Here is a 25,484-nt window from a genome sequence, read left to right as displayed (position 1 = left end):
CACAGGTAAGGCTCCAATAGCACCTCCATTGTCTGAGTATACTCTGTAGGATTCTTGTTCAAACTTGTTTTATACAAAAATTCTACGCAAAATTACTCCAGTCTAATTCCACTGATTTCAATGAACTTAAGGATTGCATTGCTCTGCTTATAACTTTGCATTTGCAAAGTGTCTAATTTCACCTGGGCTCCGTTAGCATGCAAGAAACACTAGCCTGGGCAGTAATTTCAGTGACATGCTAACTATGCATGTGTCACTTTTTTGCATGGATAGCAGCCCAGTTTAAGCAAGATTGCAGTACTACTAGAATATAAATACATGATTAAAAATTATAATAGAACACATTTAGAGTCCAGTGGCACCTTTAAGGCCAACAAAGTTTTATTCAAGGTATGAACTTTTGTGTGCGTGCAATATCATGAAATGGAAGTAATCAGTTCATACTTATGAGCAAGTGTGAAGAGATTACTTCCATTTCATGATATAGTAACTGAAGAAGTGCTCACAAAAGCTCATACCTCGATCAAAACTTTGTTGGTCTTAAAAGTGCCACTGGACTCTAAAGTTGTTCTGCTTCTTTAGGCCAACACAGCTACCCACTTAAAACAATAACAACAGACACAAATCTGGCTGTATAAATGCCATGAAAGCCAAGCTACACTCTAAAGAGATGCTATTGTCAACATTGTTCACATTGTACTAGTTAGGAACAGTATCAAAAATCTATTATTGGCAGCATTAAAGAGCAAGACAATACCTATCATAATTTTATTACAAGGAACACAAAGCATGAAATCCTCCTTAAATCCACATGGCCTAACTTAACATGGACCTTTTTCTAGAATGTATGAATCTTCACTTTAAATGTGCTCTCCAAATCACACTCCCACACAAATCTCTGTGGAGAAATACAGGTGCATACAAATAATTCAGGGGATAGCTGGGAAAATGAGCCAATTAAATGTTCAGGGCTGAGCAATGTTTTGCTTGGTGATTGAATGTCAGCTATGAAAAAAGGGTTAATTTCCCAATAAAGAACCACAATTTATAGTCATGCCTGCAGACCTAGAAACAGACGTGGTCTTGTGCCTACAAATACTGACAAAAACCAAGGTACTCTTTTGACTCACCAGAGGTTCTGCCATAATGATGCGGATCTTGCGTTCAGCCTGGGTGGTAAAGTTAACAAATAAGCTTTTCAGGATGTATTCCCCAGGTTTGCTGTCTGGGTCGACATTGATGGGCAACATGGTTGGAGGTCCTTTCTCTCTCTGAGTGCCAGAAACAGATGGTACCGGTGGTTTGATGTATCCGTTACCCACTGGAGATGCTGAAAATTGAAGAAGCAATAAACACAAATATAACACAAATTAATAAGTACATTCCAATGAACAGTACAGTGAATACACCACCCTAGGGAAGAGATACTGACTCTGGGGTCTGCATAGAGCCACATTCACAATTACCATTACTCCAAAGAGCCGCAGAATGTCAAGCGAACCATTCCACCAAAAGTTTACATGTAGCAAAGTTTGCATCTTGAACTGTACCAAGCCCTTGTAGACCTGGAGTAACTGGAAAGGCCTTCTAACTTCTTACTTCTTCCTCAGTGGGAGGCACAGTACGGCAGGTGAGACAATGAGATTGCTAAGGTACGTAAAGGTTAAGTACGCCAAACATACCCTTTAAGGTGGCTAGCCTGCTGTTTTTCCAGGTAGCTGCCATGAGGGTGGTTTTATTCTTCCTTCTCTATAGCTACCCTGCTGGCCTCCCATCAGCTGACTGAGTGCTGGGATGAGAGTGCAGAGGCTATGCGGGAGTGCTGGAAAAGATGGCCCCTTCAGTTCCATCCCTGGCATAAAGTATACAGATCAGGAAGGCTCACAGCTTACTCATTCTCTAGTCCCTCCAGGACAATTGTTTCAAGGTGCAAATGACCTATTACACACAAGCATATTTTGCTGGAATACAGGGAGGATGCAAAACCTGGGGACAGAGCTGAGAAGAGCCACTGGGGACATGCCAGTGAGCATGGAGGCATCGAGTATTACCGCACTAGGGCTACCCAATACATAAGAATTTTCAACATGGGGCTCGGGAAGCGAGTGAGAGCAAAGAAACATAAAATTGATAGAGAGGAAGTAGACGTTCCCGGCCCCAGAGAAATGCGCCTGGCCTTGAGTAGGGCCAGGGCTTTTCGGTCCTGGCCCCAACCTGGTGGAATGAGCTCGTGGAGGAGCTGCGGGCCCTGTGGGAGCTCTCAGCGTTCCACAGGACCTGTAAAATGGAGCTCTTCCACCAGGTCGTTCGGTGAGGCTGGGCCGCAAGATCGGTCTGGCCCCCCCTATAGTAGCAGTATCGAAGAACACTCTTATCTTCCCTCCCACCTAGGATGTGTATCAGAGGTGGGTTAGTGAAGGCTTATGTGTCTTTGCCACATCTTCGTTTACTGTGTTCACAATGTTTATGTTTGTCTTGTGATTTTATTGTATGGGGTTTTTATTGGGGTTTTTTTAATCCACTGTAACTCGCCTCGAGCTTCCGGGGAGAGGCAAGTAACAAATCTAATAACAACATCAACAACACCAATAAATTATTAAGGTTGATAACACAGGCACGCATACTTGTAATGACACTGCTACAAGTAAATATGAGTAAGAGTTACATGTAAAATAATAGAGACAGATATTCAACTGGACTGCAACAGCAGCAATGAAACAATTATCAAGTACTTTCTTTGACAAGCCACTTAAGAATATTTCTACCTTAAATCTACGGTAACTTGCTTCATTAAAAAAGGAATAAGGATATATGTCCCAATCCATCAAGTAAGGTAAACCAGGCCTAACAGAGTAAACTAGGCTTCAGATGGCACACTCAGCATACAAGAAAGGTAGGAGGGAGGAAGAAGGTGGTCTGAAGGAGCCAAGAAACTGGTAGCACATTAAAAAGAGAAGACGGGTACATGGGCATGTGTGTGTTTGAACTATAGGTATCCTCTTACTTATGGCACCTTTTTCTGCTGCTTTTTGCTTTCCTCCATCCATTTCCTTACCTGATGGTCAAAAAGAGAAGATGAAGGGACTCTGATGCCCACTGTTATGTAGACTTTCTCCCCCATCACCCAAATCCACCTCAAAGAAGGCAGAGTCATGCTACTTGGCTCTTCCTTCTACCTGCTGGGGTAAATCATGATCCTTTACCACTGCCTCTTTGGGTTCAAGGGCTGCCTTTGCTGGAATCTGTAATAGTGCTGTGTCATGTTAGTAGGGAAATTCCTGGAAATTTGGGGGGGGGGTTGCCTGAGGTCAATGGAGTTTGGGGAGGGTAAGAGCTTTTGTTGCCATCTAGCCCCCTAAAGCTGCCATTTCTTTCAGATTTCTATAGTCTGGAGATCAGTTGTAATTCTAGTAAAACAATATGATCCACCAGAAGAAGAAGAAGAGTAGTTGGTTCTTATATGCCGCTTTTCTCTACCCGAAGGAGGCTCAAAGCGGCTTACATTCGCCTTCCCATTCCTCTCCCCACAACAGACACCCTGTGAGGCTGAGAGAGCCCTGATATTACTGCTTGGTCAGAACAGCTTTATCAGTGCTGTGGCGAGCCCAAGGCCACCCAGCTGGCTGCATGTGGGGAAGTGCAGAATCGAACCCAGCTCGCCAGATTAGAAATCCACACTCCTAAGCACTACACCAAACTGGTTCTCCACCACAAAAAAATCTTAAGTGAACCCCTAGATATAATCTTACATATCAGAGAAGTTGTTATCTCTTTGCAGGAGATGCAGAAAATTCTCTAGCATGTAGGCTGGAATGCAAAACCTTCATAAAAATGTCCTTATTTCTCATTCACAGCTCTTATGTCGAAATATGCTTCTATCTTAATAGATTTTAATAGCAGTGAAAAGTTATTTAGGACCTAATGAGATTAAGTACCAGAATTCTTTCCCTGAAACACACAGCAAAACTACACAGGAGAAAAGATTTTGTCTAAAACATTAGTTCCTCAGAAATAGTTTTATTATTTACACTAGTATCAAAGCCCATTTTAAAAATGGGCTTTGAAAGGGGCGGCAGGCAGGAGAGCATGAAAGGGTGGCTGCGGCTCCCTTTGGCCCGCAAAGAGGGCTAAAGAGAGTGGAAAGCCCCCCCCCCCCCGCACACGGCTACAGGGCTTTGTGGCCTGCAGGGAGGCTGCAAAATCTCCCCCCCCCCGGTTCCCTCCCAGCAGGCGTGTACCTGCGGGCCACAGAGCCCTGTCACTGCCTCTCTCCTCGTGGGCAACAATGGATGCTGCAGGCACAAGGCTTCTAGCAGGCAAGGAGGGAGGGAGCTGGAGGGGGAGGGCCAATCAGGGTGGACCTGGACAGGCAGGGCCCTGGACAGTCTCTTCCCAGGAGGCTGTTTTCCAAATATGTAAGGGAGCAAAATAGTGTTAAGGATGGCAAACAAAAGAACAATACATTGCATGCTTGCATACTTCCCCCCCCCCCCTCAACTTGGTCCCAAGGTATAATGTATTTTCTACCTGTAGGGACTTGCACTATCAATTTAATATCAACATATATCATAAACTCTGTGATTCACCCCCAGACTCATTAGCTGGATGTCTGGAAGCAGCGATGAGTTGGCTCAAGCACAGCCATCTGAAACTCAATCCATCAAAGGCAGAGGTCCTGTGGTTTGGTAGGAAAGGTCCAGTTGAGGAAGCACGACTGCTCTACCTGGATGGTGTACAACTATTAGTAGCACATTCAGCCAGGAATTTGGGAGTGATCTTTGACACCTCCCTCTCCATGGAGGAACAGATCACAAGAGTAGCATGGTTAGCATTCTTCCACCTATGCCAAGCTAAACTACTAGCACCCTACCTGTCCCCAGAGCACCTAGCCACAGTGATCCAGGTGATGGTCACCTCTAGGCTGGATTTCAGTAACTCGCTCTATGCAGGCCTACTCTTATCCCTGACCAGGAAGCTACAACTGGTGCAGAATGCAGCAGCCAGGGTTCTCATGGGAATCCCTTGGAGGACTCACATCTAGCCCATGCTCAAACAGCTGCACTTGTTACCAGTTGAATACCAGATGAGGCTTAAGATTCTTGTAATCATCTTTAAGGCCACACATGGTCTGGGTCCTAGGTTCATGAGGGACCACCTCCCTGCCTATACCCCCCAAAGAGCATTAAAATCTGCAAACACCAACAAGCTGGTGATCCCTGGCCCCAGGGAGGCTCTCCTGGCCTCGACCAGGGCTTTTTTTGTCTTGGCCCCCACCTGGTGGAATAAGCTCCCAGAAGAGATCAGGGCCCTGCTGGAGTTAAAACAATTTGGCCGGGCCTGCAAAATGGAGCTCTTCCACCAAGCTTTCAGTTGAGGCCAGTGAAGCAGCTCCACCAGTACAGAGCCCAGAGGCCCCTCCTACCAACAACTTGCAGATGGAAAAATTGAAATTGCAGAGCAGCAAACAATGTACAACCACTGAGCTGCAGAGTTGAAAAGTTCTAATTCCAAATGCTGTGTTAAATATTTTATTGTTACAAATTCCACAGTTTGAAATGTTATATGTTCCCAATGACAATGCTATTGATTGATTGATTGATTGATTGATGTTTTAATTTATAACCTGCCACTCACAACAATGATGCCTCGTGGTGGCTTACAATATGAAACACGATCACAAACCCATTTAAACCCCTAAAAATACAATATCAGTACCAAAAATCGATGATGTGTGCAATATCCTGATGGCAATGTAATTTTAATGGCCCAGAAACCCAACTCAGCTGTTCCAGCCTGGCTGATGGCATGGCCTCACAGGTGTAACTTGTACTGTACCATTTACATGGTAAACCATCCTGAGTCCTGGGGGGGGGGGCAGTATATAATAATAAATAATAAAAATAAAAATAAATAATTTAAAAAGAATAATTGCTTCCCGACATAGAACTACACACAGGCATACACAGAGCAGATTAGATTTTAAAATCTCACAATATTTAGTCTTCCAAAAATTGTCCAACTAAAAAGAAACCCTAAATATCTCCTAACCTTACATAGTTCACAGCCACTCAGAGGGTACTCCGATCACTAGGAATTTGTATTGCTATGCAGAGGCATACCAAAAGGATAAACTGACTACTTGGATCACGATTACCACAGTCAGACTTTGTTTCCAGGAAATAATGGCATACAAAACATCTCAAATTAGACGCCTTAAAGACCTAAGAAGTCTATAGAACCAAAAAGTCATGATTTTCACCAGTTAACCAGTGACATAGAAATCAAACAGATCTCTACACCTGTGCGACATGAAGAAACCTGGGATGTCCTGGGGATCAACAGGTAGGTCAGAATTATTTTCACACTGTCAACAGGCACTGCTATACGTTTATAGACTTGCAACCTCAAATCTTCTTAGATATACAAGATTAAGGTAAAAATCAGGGCAACTACAGTCTTGTCGAAAACCCCACCGATATTTTTAAAAGAAAAAAAAATACTCACAGTGTCCTGGCATTATTGAAATGCTTCTTCTCCATTTTTAAATACTTTGAGGCCCACACTCTTTAATTACTGATTGTCAGAGCTATTTCTTAAAGAAAGTTCAGCCTATACTATGACTACCAACAGATTCTATTGCTTTGTGTTTTCTCCTTCAAACTAGGTTAACAATATCATAGCAATTCTTTAACAATTCAAGCAATTCTAAAATATGTAGGAATTATAAAAGCATTGATTGATGTGTCAGCTATTTCTATTAAAAGGCATAATACGGATTAAGTATATTTCCTAGGTTGTAACTTTTTTACTAGTCTGTGTACTCTTTACCAATATAAGAAAGTATTTTAATTAATAAGCATTTAATTCTTCGTGCACAGCATCGTTTTGACAATGCAGAAAGAGAACAGGATATTGAGCACTATACAAGTAGAAACGGCTACTTCTTCTGCATTTGAGATACATGACACGATATGTATAACTTGAACTCAAAAGCCAAACAAGTCAAAAGGAAAGAATCCCATGACTGTAACAATGTTTATCTTTCAGAAAATAAGCCCTTAGCAAAACACAGTCAGGCTTTTTTTTTTCAAATAAAAATGTGTTGCTCTAAAAGTTAAGAATTACATTAAGGACTAATATAACAGTTTAAAATTCAGATTCCTCCTCGATACCTACCAAGTCCTTTTATAAAGTTGATCACACTGGATCTTCTCCAGCAGGCTAATGAAATCTCCATGAGACTGACAATACCTGAAAAACTCCAATACTTAGAATATGTTTGTTTCTAAAAACAAAATGGGCTTCTTCATGACCACAATTTGCTTTTTCGCCATGGAGGGTAGTTTCTCTCCTAGATTCAGAGCAAGGGTTAGCTGTGTTTTCTTTATTTGTTTGAAGAGCTGAAGACCTGTAGTAAATTGAGCCAGTTCCTGATCAGAACACGCTTTCCAAATCCAAAGGGGTAATTTTTAGCTTCAGTGTACAGCGATGACCTACAACTTTCAGTGAGACGGCCGATCTATATTTATCCACAAGCACATACTATACGGACAGATTAGCAAAACTACTTCAAGCACTCCCAGAACATGAGACTCAATAGTATAGTTCAGCATAAACAACTTTTGCATACCAATAACATACATTATTGCACTGACCAAACTGAAGGAGGCATTGAAGAGGGAAATGCTATGACAGAAAGAAAAATAAAAAACAAACAAATGAGTAACTAAGCTTTAAGGGGGTCTGATCATAAGTATAAACAAGTACTGAATTCCCAGAGACAAAACAAACCCAGGACCCATTTTCCATGAGAGTAACATATCCGTCCTCCAGAAAAATTACACAAGGTATCCATGCAATCTGTCAGGGAGGGAGCCTGAGGGAGCTGACTGGCCACTACACTGGCATCTCTTTTTCCCTGAACCAAAACCCAGTGACGTGGCAGGAAGTAGTCAATTCCCTCAGGTGACCCTCAGAAGCATCCCCGTTGGGCTGGCAGAAAGTTACACCAGAAAAACCCATGGATAGCCCATAGATACCTGTGGTGGTTGGTCAAGGCAAGACACCCTATAAACATCTGTCATGCCCCCAGTGCCCTAACTACCACAAGACTGTATGAACATACTGCCCTGACCCATTGGTAGGGTTGCCAGCTCTGGAATGGGGAATACCTGGATTCTTTGGGGATGGAGCCGGGAGTGGGGGGGGGTTAGGGTGGGGGCCCTCAGTTGAGGATAAGACTATGGAGTCCAGCATCCAAAGGAGCCATGTTTCTCCAGCGGAACTGATCTCTGAGTTATAATTCCAGAGGATTCCCAGGTCCCACCTGGGCATCCCTACTCATTGACCCCCATCTGAACACTGGATATGGCATGAGTCTATGCTGGTCAGCCCTTGTAGAACATACCATCTTGTGTCACAGTGATTGCTTCATCATACTCATGAAACAGGTGGACTATGTCACAGCACAACTCACTGACAGGTCAGATAGCTGCGGGGAGCAGCTAGAGAAAGCCTGCAGACTTGATTCTGTTGTAATATGCAAGATCTATAGTATGCATAATTCAAAAGGGGCCATTAAAAGAATATTTAGCACTGTTAGAATAGGAACTTGCAGACCTTTTTCAAATAGTCTCCTCCTATGTCCTGATTGGCTCAATTGGGGACTTCCTGCAGTAGCAAGCCAGGAAGAGACAGGCCAGCCACACTGCACCCAGCCCCAAATCAGTGGCAGAGGGGGCAGACAAGAATGCAGGTGAAGTTTTGTATCTGCTAACCACTAAATCCATAGTTATCATATGAATGACTGAAATTCAGTCCCATCTTTAGAACTTTCTCCCTTTAGAAATGTTCCTATGGGGGGGGGACTTTAAAATTGCTTGACCAATTTTATTTCTGGTCTCTTGTTTCCACTTATAATTGTTGAGTTTTTAGTATAGTTCAGTCAGTATTCTGTTCTTCTACAATTTAGAGGGCATCTACAAAAGAAGAGCTGTCTTTTGGTAACCTACTTTTTCCTACCCATAGGAATTTCAGAGCAGTTTACAATTGCCAACCCTTCCTCTCCCCGCAGCAGACACCCCGTTGAGGTAGGTGAGGCCGAGAGCTTTAAAAGAGCTGTGACTGGCTCAGGGTCACCCAGCTGGTTGCAGATGGAGGGGTGGGGAATCACTGCTCTTAAACACTATATTAAGGCTGCCTCTACATTAATGGATTTCTTTGGCAAACAACTAGTACAGTGCAACAGTGGTCCCCAACCTTTTTATCACCGGGGACCACTCAACGCTTGACAATTTTACTGAGGCCCGGTGGGGGGGGGGTAGTTTACTCCTCTACTCTCAACCACTGCCCTAACGCTCTCTGATCGCTATGGTAATGTTTAAACATCCCTTCAAAATAAGATACAGACAATGAACATAAGGAACATTTTATTTTCATGGAAATTTTAACTCATGACGATGACAAATCAATGGGAACCCTGAGCTTGTTTCTCTGCAATGAGATAGTCCCATCTGGGAGTGATGGGAGACAATGACACCCGAAGTGTGTTGTAAAGGGCCGGGGGGCATGAAGTAAAGGGCCGGGGGGGGAAAGGCGTCCTTCGCAGCCCACCTCCAATTAGTCGACGGACCACATGTGGTCCGCAGCCCACAGGTTGGGGATCGCTACAGTGCAATACAACCCAGTTGATGTCATGCATTACAATTTACCCCCATGTTGCCATTTAAGATGGGAACTTCTTTAGCAAAGGTATTCTATTGTTTGTATAGATTCGCAAAGAGCATTCTTCCCAGCAAACCCACTGCTTGTTGGTAAAAGCATCATGAGAACATCAGATCACGGGCAGAAATTCCCATCTACGATTTCAAATTGTAAGATAACTGAAACCCTTCCCAGACAGCAGATCGGGTTGAAAAAGAATTTAAACCTGAAGTCCTAATCACCTTATAAAACAATTTATTGTTTAAAATAATTAATAGACTCTCATTTCAGAAAATATACATAATTGAATGATCAGATATTTGCAGGAACTGGTGTGTTAAATTAAGATTTTCATTAAGATACATTTTATTATTTTATAAATCCCAGAGTTATTCACAAGATTAAATATAATTGATTTCAAAGGTAGTACGGGAGATATTCCACACTTTAATGTTACATTCCTTTGCAGTATCCAGGAAATGCCCCAGCTATGTCTGTATGCATGAATTTTAAGTCTTTCCCAAGAACGCAAAAGATGACCCTCCTGATATATGTCAGCCATCAAAGGATACGTGAGTAAACATGTCTACAGAATGTACACAAGGATCAAACAAAATGAAGGATGTGGTACAGAGTCCAGCTACTATGTCAGCTACTTGGAGCCTCACTTTTTCCAGTTCTCTTCTACCATGCATTTTTAGATGTGCAATATTAAGGAGCAGCACACATTTAGCTATTGCAGATCACTGGAAAGTGTTCTGGAGCCACTCCCAGCAGTGGTTAAAGACATTTTGTCCATAATCCAACGTACACTGTAGTGTTTGTAAAACCCAAGGTAAGCAGCCTAAAGTGTGGATTTAGGCTCTATTCTGGACTATGGCCTTTGTCATCAAATAGTAGCCCAATACACACATTTAAAGGTGTGTTATCCCAAATCTCTGTAACTGGCAGTGGCATTCCCCTTAAACAAGAGTGGTATTCAGCATGGAAGCATATGGAATTATTGACATTGGTGTAGAATCACAATCTTAAAGACAGTTACACCCTTCTAAACCCATTGACTTCAACAGACTAAGAAGGGTATGACTATTTAGGATTTCACTACAAGTATGCAAGACTTTTTCAACAAGTATAATTTGCTACAGGATTCAAAAGCACCAAATACTGTACATCAACCCCAAAATAATCATTTTAGCAATCTGGGAAGGGACATCAGGAATCGATAGAGAAAATAGATCATTTTGGCTTCCAGGCTTATTAAATATTAATTGAATATGGCTATAAATAACTTAAAAGCAACACACTGAAGCATATGAGACAGCTGGTGTGAAGAGAACCTTGCCAACACGTATCGGCTAAGAAACCAGGGTCTGTTTTTAGTGGATAATGATGTAACCATATGTGCACAACACTTGAAATGATAATGCAAATGTCTTTTAACACAGGTCCATAGGGCCTGTAAGAAAAAGTTCTTCCACCAGGCTTATGGTTGAGACCAGTTCGTACAATTGAAAATCTAACAGTTCCTGCTCATCCCAACTAGAACCATAGAGACATCACCGTCTGTCTGATGGACTTAATTATGTATTAATTTTTTTTGTTTCAATTATTTTGTTTTGTATTTTAACAATGTTATTTATTATATTTATATACTGCTCTCCTTGGAGGCTCAGGGCAGTTCACATAAAACAGAAATGTTACAGATAACTTAGTTTAACAATAATACAGTGATAACAATAAGCAACATAGTAGAACAAAAGAAAAACATGGAGAACATTAAATCAACGCATACTGATAGCCCAGAGGGTTGGGTGGAGTTGTAGTGAGTGCCATAGGAGGGAGGCCCCATTGGAAGTGGCGGTTCAGGTTGACCTCAACCAAATACCTGCTGGAGGAGCTCCCTTTTGCAGGCCCTGCAAAACTGTTCAAGTTCTGTCAGGGCCCTGATCTCCTCTGGGGGCTTGTTCCACCAGGTAGGGGCTGAAATGGAGAAAGCTCTGGCCCTGGTTGAGGCCAAGCGAGCTTCCCTGGGGCCAGGGGTCACCAGAAAGGTGGAAGTGCTGGAGTGTAAAGCTCTTTGGGGGGTGTAAGCAGAGAGTGCATATGGCCTTAAAGTTGATAACCAGAACCTTAAGTCTGCTCTGGAATTCAATTGGAAGCCATCGCAGCTGCTGGAAGATGGGTTGAATGTGGAACCTCCGAGGTGTTGCTGCCTCTTCAGGGACTCCACTTGCGACTTGGTGACAGCTTGATGTGCTCTCTCCTTGATGTGCTCTCTCCTCTCTCTGTCCATGATCCCGGAAGAAGGAGATAAGCCAGTGAAAGGCAGTCCCTCTGATCCCTGCATCGGCGAGGTGGTGAGCTAAAAAGCTCATGATTGACCATGTTGAACACTGCTGAGAGGTCTAGTAATACGAGCAGCACCGACCCACCCCGGTCCAACTGGTGATGGAGGCTGTCTGTCAGGGCGACCAGCACTGTCTCTACCCCATGGCCAGGTTGGAAACATGTCTAGGATGGGTCTAGGACCAAAGCTTCTTCCAAGTATGCTGATAGTTGGTCTGCAACAGCCCTTTCGAGCATCTTTCCCAGAAATGCTAACTGTGAGATGGGGCGGTAGTTGGAAGGTTGTCAGGGGTCCAAATATGGTTTTTTGAGCAGTGAGCAAACCACTGCTCCCTCTGGGAATTCTCTTGTTGAAAGGGATAGGTTGATTATCTCCTGGAGAGGGGGCACTACTATCTGTTGTTTTTAGTAGCCATGATGGGCATGGGTCTAAGGAGCAAGTGGTTGGCTTCACTGCATTTAGCATCTTGTCCACTTTGGTCAGTGTGAGTCATCTGAAGTTACTCAGTGTACTCTCCAAAGACAGCCCAATGATAGGGGCAGTCTAGAAATCTAGAATGAATGAATGAATGAATGAATAGAAAGAGGCAGTTATTGTGATTCAGAGATGCAAGGTGTTTTGAAGCACACTGGGGAGTTCCTGAGATTCTGACTGTCATTTGTTTACTCAGGGAGGAGAGCTATAAAATATAGCTCTTTACCATTGAGAAACTTCTAAAACATTCTTCAATCTTCGAGAAATCTCAGAAGTGGCATGATTGTGCAGAATATGGTTGGGAAGTATAGATGTGTACACACCCACTTGGAGCCCTTCCCCTTCCCATCTCCTCCAGGCCTATCATTGGCCATTTGAGGAGGAGAGGGAGGTCAATAGGACCATATATAGTCATGTCACTCAATAAATGTTTAACATTTTTAAAGTACATAAAAGTTAATTAACTTCCACTCACCCAGGAAACCCTTCCAGGGCCATCAAGAAAAAATTTGGGTTTCACAAAATTTTGGTTGAAAAAGCCTGCCTTAAAGAGATAGAACCATTTGCCTACATGCTGTGAAGGGCAAGTTGGATAGCTGTTGAAAAACATAATCTGGGTATTAAGATATATGGGATATAATTGGGAGATGGGGTTCCCTTTCCCACATGGTGCAAATTACCTAAAACTGGACTGGGCAAGGCTTTGATCCAACAAATATATAAAGTATTGAAAAGACCAGTTATACCTGTTAGTTTTTAACCAAATGACAGGGTCCAGATTCCTCTGCAAGGAGTAGGACAGGGTCCAGATGTACATTTGTCTCAGAGACATCCAGGTGGGGATGTCCGACGTAACTGTTCTGTATTGCTAAATTCAGCTTACTTCATATTATTAGATTTGTAACCAGTAGGCACAATAGCTCGACAGAGAATGAGGTGGCTGGATGGAGTCACTGAAGCCGTCGGTGCAAATTTAAATGGACTCCGGGGAATGGTAGAGGACAGGAAGGCCTGGAAGATCATTGTCCATGGGGGTCGCGATGGGTCGGACACGACTTCGCAACTAACAACAAGGCACAATAGCTATTTTCCCTGCCCATAGTAATGAAGTTCCTGTTTAAGAAAGCATTCTGTGCTTCAACTCCTCTTCACTTGGACTTAGATTAACTGTTCACACTCACACATCTCACAGGAGAGGTGCTGAAGTAATTGGGAAAATCTACCCTTTGTCCTTGCTCAAAGTCAGCTTGTTCCCCAAGTCATTGGTAACATGGGGGGCTGGGTTCTTAACTTGGGGTGGTGAGTAACACAGCAAAGAGGAATATGCTTTACATACACACACTCACTCATGGGAAGCACACATAGACCCATGGCAGGTTTATGACATCAGAATCTTCCTGATTATTGTATTTTTTTATGTTTGTATTGTTTCTTATGACTAGTTTCATTTATGTTCTTCTGATGTAAACGAAGATTTCATTTTCAAAACCAAATATTGCAATCCTAAGTGGAGTTACACCTTTCTAAAGCCACCGGCTTCAATAGCCTTAGACAGGCCAGGATCACACTGGGACTTGTTTGATTTCTTTACAGCCTTATAGTCCAGTACTACTTGTCACAGAAACAGCAATGTTAGTTATACCATTTACAATCAGATTAAACAAAGAGGACTGGGGAGAAATTAATAAGGGTATATCTAAGAAAGACTAACAGACAACACCACCCAAGGAATGTAAGCTTCTCACCAAGATAGTTTTCATTTCAGAGAGCTGAAAACCTTTCTTTTCCTGCTTATATTCCCCTATCGCTCCATCTCATCTGTCTTCTTCTTGTCTCTGTGCTTAGTTTAATTTGCATGCAGGTGTGCTAGTTTTATTTTATCAATAAAAAACATTTTCATTTATTTCTCTGTGCGAATTTCTAAGGGAAGGAACCTGGTACACCCAGGTGGAGAATCTCATTGTTGCCCCCTCTCACAAGCTAAATTCCCCAAGAATTCTTATTTGGGTAACACACCACAGATGCTGCACTGGATTCACTTACAGGAGAATGGACTCTGGGAGTCACACAGACCCCAGCTGCAGCTGCAGGGTACTTTGGGAGCTACATGGGGGCAAAAGGTCATTGTGCCAGTAACTGGAAGCTATTTTGCTGTAGAGCCAGTTTGGTGTAGTGGTTAGGAGTGCGGACCTCTAATCTGGCATGCCAGGTTCGATTCTGCGCTCCTCCACATGCAGCCAACTGGGTGACCCTGGGCTCGCCATGGCACTGATAAAACTGTTCTGACCGAGCAGTGATATCAGGGCTCTCTCAGCTCACCCACCCCACAGGGTGTTTGTTGTGGGGATCAGAATGGGAAGGTGACTGTAAGCCGCTTTGAGCCTCCTTCGGGTAGGGAAAAGCAGCATATAAGAACCAACTCTTCTTCTTCTTCTTCTATGCTGAGCCCAGCTGTAGCACACCCTGGGAGCTATACCAGGCTCAGCTGCAGCAAGCAATAATAAAGAAATCTGCATAGTCAGGCAAGCCAAAATACCGTTCAGCAAAATATGAATAAAGTATATAGAACTAAATCCCTACCTGGTCAAAGAAAAGCCTAGCTGCAAAAAAAAGAAGGCATCTAAAGAAAACCTGGCCAGAATTGGGCTGGCATTATGAGTTGCCATATCACTTACAATGCATGCCAAGTCACCCCAGTAGAGCGTATGCGCATGACCTCACAGGCATATGATCTCACAACTAGAACAAGGCAAAAGAGGACAATGTGATTAAAGGGGTAGAGGAAATGCATTAGTGATTAGGGACGCGATTAAATCAGACGGGTCCCCGTAATTGAAAGAGCCTTTTGAAAGTTGAAAAGTAAACACCACAACCTGTAAAACAACATTTTAAAAAGCATTACATATTGGAGTAAAAGGTTTCCATTTTAAATAAGATGGCAGGCCTGACAAGCCTCCCCAGGTAGTCAGTTTCATAACAGACTAGAGGCATAGTCCCCTGCCAAGTACCTGAAGAGCTCATTTCAGAGAAGGTATCATTCAAAGCAATCACACAAAGTTGCCTGAAATTGACCCAGTCCAGTAACATGAGTGTGGGGGGGGGAGTTATTCCTACTCCAAATTCATCCCGCCCCCCAACACTTCAGACTGTCTAGACTTATCTTTTTAGGATAGAGACCTTTACATGCCAGAAAACAAGGAACACTCTATCAGCTTTACCTCACTGTGGGTTCCCCAGGGCTAAGGTAAATTTGTTTAGTTTTGTGATGCAAAGTGGAATTTTGTTTGTACTTAGCAGTTCTTTGTTATTTGAGGCTTTACCATCTTACTAGCAGTAACTCTTGAAAAGTGGGAGAAACTTCTGGGAACCAAAACAGGGCATGACTGAAGATACAGGAAATAATGTATTTGCACATTGTCATAATGTATACACATTGTCATAATGTGTATGACCTCTTCAGTTCAAATATTCAAATGTAACTAAACCATTAAAAACAACTTTAAAGCATTGTCTTTCAAAGTGAAACGACCCCACAACCTACCTAAACCTCAATATTTCATAATTGAATTCTGTTTCTACTCTGAAGAAATTAGGTAAAGGTAAAGGTAAAGGTATCCCCTGTGCAAGCACCGAGGCATGTCTGACCCTTGGGGTGACGCCCTCCAGCGTTTTCATGGCAGACTCAATACGGGGTGGTTTGCCAGTGCCTTCCCCAGTCATTACCGTTTACCCCCCAGCAAGCTGGGTACTCAAGAAGAAATTACTGGGTACTGAAGAAATTAGTGACCATTATATTTCAGATAGCAAAGAACTATGTGCACTGACTCAGCCTTGAATTTATTTTATTTGCTTCTTTTATATGCCACCGAGGGTCGGTTATGATTGAACGTATGACATTATCATCATTCCCCCCCCCCAGCAGGGACTCAAAATGGCTTACAGTGTTCTTCTCTCCACCATTCCATCCTCACAACAACCCTGTGAGGTAGATTAGACTGCAAGCATTCGCTGCCAAGGGGCAATGGTTCTTTGCCTCCGAGGGATGTGGAGGCAATGGACACACAAATGTGGCAGGAAAGCAGATTTGTTTAAGGAGTCTACACCAGGGGTAGTCAAACTGCGGCCCTCCAGATGTCCATGGACTTCAATTCCCATGAGCCCCAGGGGCTCATGGGAATTGTAGTCCATGGACATCTGGAGGGCCACAGTTTGACTACCCCTGGTCTACACAAAGAAACTGACATCTACAGGAAAATCCACATGGGAAAATAATAGCCTTACATTCCTGAAGCTGTTGGGAACCCCTGGATGAAGATAATGGGTGGGCCCCTTGGAACTGTCCAGCTACACAGCAGGGCTCCCCAGTTTCAGCTCTCCTGGGAATACCACCCACTGCTATCTTCCAGGGACTATTAAGTTTAGGTGTTAACATATTTTTGTCCTCCCAAGAGGATTTGTTCTCCCTTTGGTTGATTTTTTAAATTTTGCTGATTATGTGTCTTGCCTCCCCCCCCCCAAAAAAAATATTTGGTCTCGTTAGTTGTTACTTTATCCTTTTATTTGGTTACTACACTAATCGCTGTAGCTGTTCTTAATTATTGTTCCTTTTGTTGGCCTGCTTAATTGTATACCTTGCTTATTGAGTGTATCTCACAAGCTACGGATTTGAGGGGGAAATTGTTTAAATAAACAATATATAAATGGGAATGGGGAAAAATGTGAAAACATTGTACCTCAGAAGGACATTTTCATGTGCATTATTTTCTAAATAAAACACTCAAATACACTTGACTAGTTCAGACAGAGCTGGATCTTCCCTGTTCTTTAGTTCTCCCGAAGCAGTCAGGACAGATTACACATCTAAAGAATGAGGACTGCTGAAGAGATGCTCTATGATTAACCAGCCTGTAAGTATATTAGCTCCAACAAGTGTGGGCTGGCAAACTTGTGTGAGTGTGAGTGTGTGAGTGTGGGCGGGGAGGGGATCCCATCTCCCCTCTCACTTTTTCACTGGGTCCGGTGTGGTTCCCGGACTCTGCCACAGCCACCAAAAACCACGCAGCAAGTAGCAAATTTAAATGTGCCAGAGTACTTTTTAAAGATTTCATAGTTTTTGGCATATCTGTGCCCCCCCAAGTCTGCAGGAAAATCTGCTTAGTATCAGTGTGGTCCCAATGTGGATTTAGATATCTGCAAGGGGGTGAGGCACACTTCATCATTGGATATTTAGATGAAAGTATTTCCTTAGTGCATTTATAGTCTCTGTGGGACATACAGGATTCACAAGACATGACCACTGACCAGATCCAGCTCTGCTTAGCTTTAACATCATAATTGCACCCTATGCCTTTATGACCATACCTTGTATAAGAACTCTATATCTGTTAGGCATGCCCAGTCTTAAATTAACTAATCACCATTACCTGAGGCGTATCTAACCAGAAGAGAAATCAGTTGAATAGTTTTGCAGACAATTGTCCGTATAGGCATTTTTATGAACAGCACGGCTACTCACTGGTAATCATTACACTGTACTTTAATGGCTTCCTTGATTGTATTACTAGTACAGTGCTGCTGCCTATTCCGGGCCACCAGTCTGACTACATGAGGGCAAATATTTCGCAAAGCACATGCTGAAAACTGGAGGGGATGGAGAAGGACAGAGCTACTAGTCATGCAACATAGTATGCCCACAGGCTAAAGGGAATTTGGACAACATTAGTGTTAGTATCCTCTGGAAGGCACATACAAAAGACTGGGTATGTTGCATCTCCACCCTCCTACACCAGGCACCACACCTGCAGGGTAAACACTCTGTTCGTACACCGTGGGCAGCAAGCAGCTGAAGATGGGAGGGTGAGCAAATGCCCTCCCCCCCTTATTTTGCCTAATCCGTGCCTCAAATCATTAATCACTATCAATCTATGCAATTTGACTACTGCTCCTGTTTCATGTGGTAAGGGAACTGTGCAGGGGTTTTAAAGGACCGTATTTTCCGAAGAAACAGAGCTTTATTCTTCACACAGAGACCTTTGTGATATCTACACTAAAACAGTCTAGTTAGATTCTATAGCCAGTTCAGCTTTATGGCTAATATACAGCCCTATGTGGCGTCATTACACAATGCAAACCTACTAGTCTGATCCATTCCTCAGCTGGCATTAACCAGAAAATCACCAGATGAATACTTTTCTCAAATAAAAACCAGCTATTTATAACACTTAAGTCATTATTAAAAATAACTTCTCATCCCGTAATAGATTTGTTTTTATTTTTAGTGTTTGTATATTAGACTCATGCACAAGCTACACTCAAGAACAATCACCAACACAACTCAGAGCAGTTACACCCTTCTAAACCCACAGGCTTAGAAGGGCGTAATTCTGTTTAGGATTGCACTGCATACGTGCTATTTATAGTTGATAGCGGAGGCTAGATGCATTTAGGACATGACATCATTATAGGAATATTTCATTTGACTTATGAAAAGACTCTTATGACTTGATCCAAATGCAGGCATTTCCACTTCTGATTTTTAGACAAAATTACTTTGAATGCTGATCCTGGATAACCAAGTATTTTCTATTTTTTTTTTAAAGTTAGGTTCAAATGCTCGTAAATTATTTCAAAACCATGACACCTTAAATCATGTGACAAATAATTAAAGTTCCACATTTGGGGGAGATGTTCAAAGGGCAGACAGTCCTGGACTCTTTTGACGTCACCTGGGTACCCCAGGCTAGTCCAATTTCATTAGATCTCAGAAGCAGGATTGGCCCTGCCTAGTATTTGGATGTGAGACCTCCCAGGAACACTAGAACCATGGCATGGAGACAGGCAAACCACCCCTGAACCTCACTTTCCTTGAAAACCCCCTGGGGTCAATCAGAAGTTATCTGTACTTGATGGCACTTTTCACCACACTTCCAACTCTTTTATCTAATTCAAGGAAAAAACGTATTTGAATGAAGACTTTTATACCACATTGCAGTTAAAAGAGTGTGGTGTAGTCCCACTGGGCAGCCATGCTTTCTGATTAGCAAATGCTGGTAGGGGCTCATGGGAATTGTAGTCCATGGACATCTGGAAGACCACAGGTTGACTACCCCTGGTGTACATCACCGGGTTGTTAGTATGAGAATAAAACCGAAGGGGAGACTGCCATAAACTGCTTTATGTCCCGATTTGGGAGAAAAGCAGGATATACAAATCTAAATCGGAAGAACATAAATACAATCTTGCTGAATTAGAACAGCATTCTCTCTTCAACAGCCTCATGCTTTAAGTGCAACCTCAAGTACTTGAAAGGATGTCATATAGGATGGAGCAGAGTTGTTTTCTGTTGCCCCAGAGGGCTGGACCAGAACCAATAAGTTGAAACGAATTCAAAAGGTTTTTCGGCTAAACATCCAGAAGAGCAATTTCTCAGTGGAACAGGCTTCTTTAGGAGGTGGTGGGTTTTTAAGCAGAGGCTAGATAGCCATCTGACAGAAATGCTGAGTCTGTGAACTCAGGCAAATTGTGAGGTGGTGGGCAGAAAGGATTGTGTTGGTGCTTGGCTCTTGTGGCCCTCTCTTGCATGCCCAAGGAAATGCTGATCACCACTTTCAGATCAGGAGGCGAATATCTTCCAGGCCAAGCTGGCCACAGATTCTGGGTTGGGGGGCTTCATCTGGGCATGGAAGTAGGGTCACTGTGGGTGGGCAGGTTATTGTGAGTTTCCTACATTCCGCAGGAAATGACCCTGGAAGTCCCTTCCAACTCTATGAGTCTATGATTCTGACAAATTTATAACTAGGGCATGTATGGCAACGACCTCTCTTTATTATTGTTCCTGATTATCTCATATTTACAGGAATTCTGCCTTTGGATATATAACTCTATTTTATCTCTTGGTTAATAGCTACAAATAAACTAACAGTGAACTGGAAAGAATAATTTCCTGGCAATAAAGGCCAGTAAGCAGAAGTCTGTAGGATTCTGAGTAGACCTTTTTTAGGCCTGTTTAATTTGTTTAATACATTTAAGCTTCTAACTATTGCTATACAGTGTAGTAGTGAATTATGATCAATTAACAATTGTGGAAAACAGTATTTCCTTTTTCTGTCATTTACTTACTACAACCAAACAAATTAACTGGAAGGAGTTACACCATTCTAAGATCATTGAAATCTATCAGTTTACAGTAAAACTCTACATACGACTGCACAATAAAATGTAGCATTCTGTGGCAAGGACGAAATCTCCTTCCACTCTATTAGGATTTGCTAAAATCTGTATCATATTCCCATTTAGCCTCGCGACCTAATTTAAAATGCCCTCTTGTTTTAAACATTATTCATATTTATTCATAGGGAAAATATACCAGCCTCATGTAGAGATATGGAGGCCAGGAAAAAAAGGACAAATTCAGAGGTAAATTGTTTCCCCCTCTATTCCCTCTTTGCTAGGCTTGCCAATCTCCAGGTGATAGCTGGAGATTTCCTTGGATTACAATTGATCTCCAGGTGACAGAGTTCAGTTCACGTGGATAAAATGGCCACTTAGAAAGATGAACTCTATGACATTATACTCCACCTAGGGGCAAAGCCCACTGCATTCAGGAATACAAGGGTGCTAGATTGGGGGAGGGGTGGAAGAACTCTGTGGATGGCCTCTCCCTCCCCCGGGGTCTGGAAAGGCTGCAGGCTGGAGGCCCCTGGCAGGGAACTCAATGGCAGGCTCTGAGCCTCGGAAGGAAGTGGAAGAAGGAGGGGATGATCAGGGGTGAGGGATGAAAGGTGATTGGCTGGCTGCTGGACAGACAAGCAGGTTGGAGGAGGAGACACTCAGGGGCAGGACAGCCACCCTGAGTGGATGTTAAGCTCTGAGTGGCACGTAAGCCATGACACCAGCTCCTCCTCCTAGCCCTTATACCAGAAATATTAAGTGGAACAGAGGATGTTCATCTCCTTTCTAAACCTCACTTTCCTCAGGTTCCACACCCAAAATCTCCAGGTATTTCCCAACTGGAGACAGCAATCCTAGACTCCCCCGAGGACCTTTTCAATGTTTAGGAATGTTTGGGAGCACTGGGGAAGAAAAACTCCCATGAAATATTTTCTCTTCTGATTGTGATTAATTCTGATTAAGGCAAGACTTTACTCGCTCACCATATACAGTATGAAGACTTGTATGTAAAACAATCTGCAAGAATAGAAAATGATAATTCCTGTGTATTCTACAGATATATACAAAACTCCATGTGCCACACTCATTCTGATTACAGAATTGTAGCTATATTGTTCATAGTTAGTATTATGTAATTAAAGTGTTCAGCATTTTCAAATATATTTTATTTATTTGTTATATTTATATGGAGCCTCTTGTGGCGCAGAGTGGTAAGGCAGCCGTCTGACAGCTTTGCCCATAAGGCTGGGAGTTCAATCCCAGCAGCCGGCTCAAGGTTGACTCAGCCTTCCATCCTTCCGAGGTCGGTAAAATGAGTACCCAGCTTGCTGGGGGGTAAACGGTAATGACTGGGGAAGGCACTGGCAAACCACCCCGTATTGAGTCTGCCAAGAAAACGCTGGAGGGCGTTACCCCAAGGGTCAGACATGACTCGGTGCTTGCACAGGGGATACCTTTACCTTTACTTTATATTTATATGCCACCACTTCCATCACAGCTAGCTCAAAGCAGCTTACAGCAAATAAAATTTACAAAATAAAATAATAAAATCCCCATCCCACCCTTCCACCTCATCCATCCTGATAACCCCCCAACCCCAGGTCCCCTGACCATTTTTCTCGGTCAAGGGAAATGGTCACTGGCACCCCAGAGGAGGGTATATCCAAATATACTGTTTATTTTGATTATAGACGACTTCTGTCTAAATAAAATACTTTGTTTGCTACAAAATATATGTTTCTTTAGTTTACTACAAGATTTTGGTCCAGCAATCCACTGGCACAAGGATTATGAAGCTTTCCCACATGGCCCCGTTCCACAGATGTCCCTCCAACCTTGAGAAAATTGATTCTTGCTCATATAACCCACATGGGTGAATAGCCCACATGGGATCAGGAGCTTTGCTGAGGAAGAAGGGGATGAAACCATTCCAGTTCTCCATTCTGCAAGCAGTACAGGCCTACCAGTCATTTCACTCCCTCGGCCTCCTCAGCACAGCTCCCCCAGTCTCAGTGCTTATACTCTACAATCAGGGGTAGTCAAACTGCAGCCCTCCAGATGTCCATGGACTACAATTCCCAGAAGCCCCTGCCAGCATTCGCTGGCAGAGGCTTCTGGGAATTGCAGTCCATGGACATCTGGAGGGCCGCAGTTTGACTACCCCTTCTCTACATGACCCCTGGAATCAACTTTCCTATGGTTGAAAGTGATTACTGGGAGGAAGCATCCACAGCTCTCAGTAAGTGCCCTTTTCTGATAGATCCGATTGTCATTTTATATTTTCCAACTGTGCTATTTTTTTTCTGATGGCAAAAATGAAGAAATGTGCGCTAATGTAGCAGCAATTTCCATCTCACTCTCACTCCAATATTCGCTATATACACAATTTTATTTGTAGGAGATACTTGTTCTCCGAGCCGCCTACCACAGTCTGGTCTTAAACCATGATATCCTGTCAATTCCACAAATAGAAGTTTTCTAATTGTCGGGCATTCTAAAACAATTTTCAAATATTTATCTCCCAGAATGTAAAAACACAAAACACAAATGTCCCATCCCTTCATAAGCCCAGCCAAACTGATCATACTGTAGGAAAAACGAGTAGATGTAATTTCTCCAGCTTGTGCTCATCCCTTGGATCTCTCCCTGAATTTTGCCATGTCACCTGAGAGATGTCCTACTTCATTCTACACATGGGAAGGGGTTCCCACAATAAATGCTGGGCCTCAGGGGCCGAGTATTCAACATGTTTGATCATTAATAATATCAATGGAAAACAGTTTAGAAATTCTGCATTGTTTACTGAGGGACACTTTTACATAGGCAAATGTAACATGGAGGAACAATGTGAAGCGTTGTGTGGATAGTACGACAAAATGGTATAATTCATTAGCAATAAACATCACATGCCACTTTAGAACAATCACATGCCACTTTAGGACAATTCTAGCAAGACACTGTTTTGCAGTTGTCACAATAACAAGCTATGTTGGCATAATGGATTATTATTCCTGGCATCATGAGATTACTTTTCAGGGCATCCAAAAATTAACAATCTGCTTGGCATCGACTTCAGCAAACAAACAAACAAAAACCAACCCCAAAACTCTGTGCAGGAATATGTAGCATTTGAACACTTATTTTTGATGCTGAAAATGTGCTGATTTTATTACATCATTCTTCTAGGCAACTCAGTGTCAGAATGAACACACATTAACACCTGCAGCTGCCTTATAGTGAATCAGATCCTTGGTCCATCATAGCTATTACTGTCTACTCAGACTGGTAGTGGAATTTCAGGGTCTCAGGCAAAGGTTTTTCACATCACCTACTGCCAGATCCTTTAACTGGAGATGCCAGGGATTGAACCTGGGACTTTCTGCATGCCAAGCAGATGCTCTACCACAGAACCATGGCCTCTCCCCAATGTGTTCTCAGCAGGTCTCTCTCTTTCCTGTAGGATCTCTGCCTTCTGTCCACCTCTTCACTCCAACACAAGTCTCACCCTTTCCCTTTTGCCATGGTCCAATGCTGCGTCAGCACTGATGTCAACCATGTTTAGTGGGGCTTTCTTCTTCACTCGGATTTGAAAACAGAAGTTCAATTTAGTCAGCAAGCTTTTCTTAAGAAGGAAGTTTGGTTGTTCGCATGTGTCCTCACACCTGCTTGGAAACCACTTGCAACAACATGCTGCAAAGGCTCATGTGTGAATAATGTGATGATACAGATGTGGACAACTGTATGGGGGGGGTCCCTCACACACACAAACACAGAATAAACATACTGTTGGGAAGGAGGATGTGTTGTGGAGAATCACTCTGCACTGAAATCTCATTCTGTTTGTGTGTCTTTATAACTCTGGTTACCACTGGCGCTGATTTAGTGCTTTTACAAAACAGGAATGGAACTGGTGCTCAAGAGCAGGGGTAGTCAACCTGTGGCCCTACAGATGTTCATGGACTAAAATTCCCATGAGCCTCCGCCAGCAAACACTGGCAGGGGCTCATGGGAATTGTAGCCCATGGACATCTGGAGGGCCACAGGTTGACCACCCCTGCTCAAGAGCATAGGGGAGAAGCTAGGGAGGGAGCATGTGATCCTGCTGACAGCTTCCACCCCCCTTCCCTGCTAGTGCTTAATTATTTCTAAAGTAAATGAGGATGCATAGGTTCAAAATGTATACCCAATACTGTCACCATTAGAGTTCAATGAAGTTTGATAACTCTGCTGCTTAGTTTAATCCCAGGGCTGATCTGCCTGCCAGAACTTTTGAATCTTTTGTCTTTACCAGCTAAAGTTCAGCATTAGTCTCTCACAAGTTCTGAAAGGCTCGTTTCCCACTTTCTTTTCTTGGCATGAAGATCCATTGTTCATAACTGTATATGAATTGTTTTCCCCCCGGGGTTTCTCAGTTCAGTTCTCTTGTCCCACCATGCCGATCTCGCTCTTTTCCGCTGCTCCAGACAGATGAACGCTCTATCTCGATCTACCCCGCAAGGCTGTTGTGTGGATGGCATCCCCCCAGCCAAGCTGCTTTCCCTGCCGCAACCCCTGTGAAAGGGTCATTCGACCCCCAAAGGGGTCCCGACCCCCAGGTTGAGAACCACTGGTGTTAACCCATTACTGCGAGTCCTATCCTCTACTGCCAACAGGAACCACTCCCTGCCATCATCCAAGTAACAATCTTTCAAATACCTGCTCAAGATCCACAGCCCCAAGGATTCAAGCAATCATGTCCCCCACCAACCTCTTCTCCTGCCTGAACATTCTCTAGTCAAACTGCGGCCCTCCA

General features: G+C 43.1%; 1 protein-coding gene across 9 annotated transcripts in view; it reads right to left on the bottom strand.

The window, feature by feature from the left end:
* Positions 1–25,484, bottom strand: part of FRY (FRY microtubule binding protein) — a 223,475-nt gene that overhangs the window by 131,167 nt on the left and 66,824 nt on the right. For 8 of the 9 annotated variants that reach the window (XR_013231780.1, XM_077341830.1, XM_077341829.1 and 5 more), the window contains one exon: positions 1,131–1,330. Coding sequence is in view for 8 of the 9 variants with exons in the window: in XM_077341823.1 (XP_077197938.1) it covers positions 1,131–1,330 (200 nt within the window). In the remaining variant the exon portion in view is untranslated. Of the gene's footprint in view, positions 1–1,130; positions 1,331–7,176; positions 7,431–25,484 lie in introns of those variants that run through there. The other variant, XM_077341827.1, reaches the window with a different exon arrangement.

Source organism: Paroedura picta, chromosome 6 (genome assembly GCF_049243985.1).
Source record: "Paroedura picta isolate Pp20150507F chromosome 6, Ppicta_v3.0, whole genome shotgun sequence".
Classification (NCBI taxonomy): Eukaryota; Metazoa; Chordata; class Lepidosauria; order Squamata; family Gekkonidae; genus Paroedura; species Paroedura picta.
Note: the sequence above shows the minus strand (reverse complement) of the source record. Positions and strands in the feature narration are given on the sequence as shown.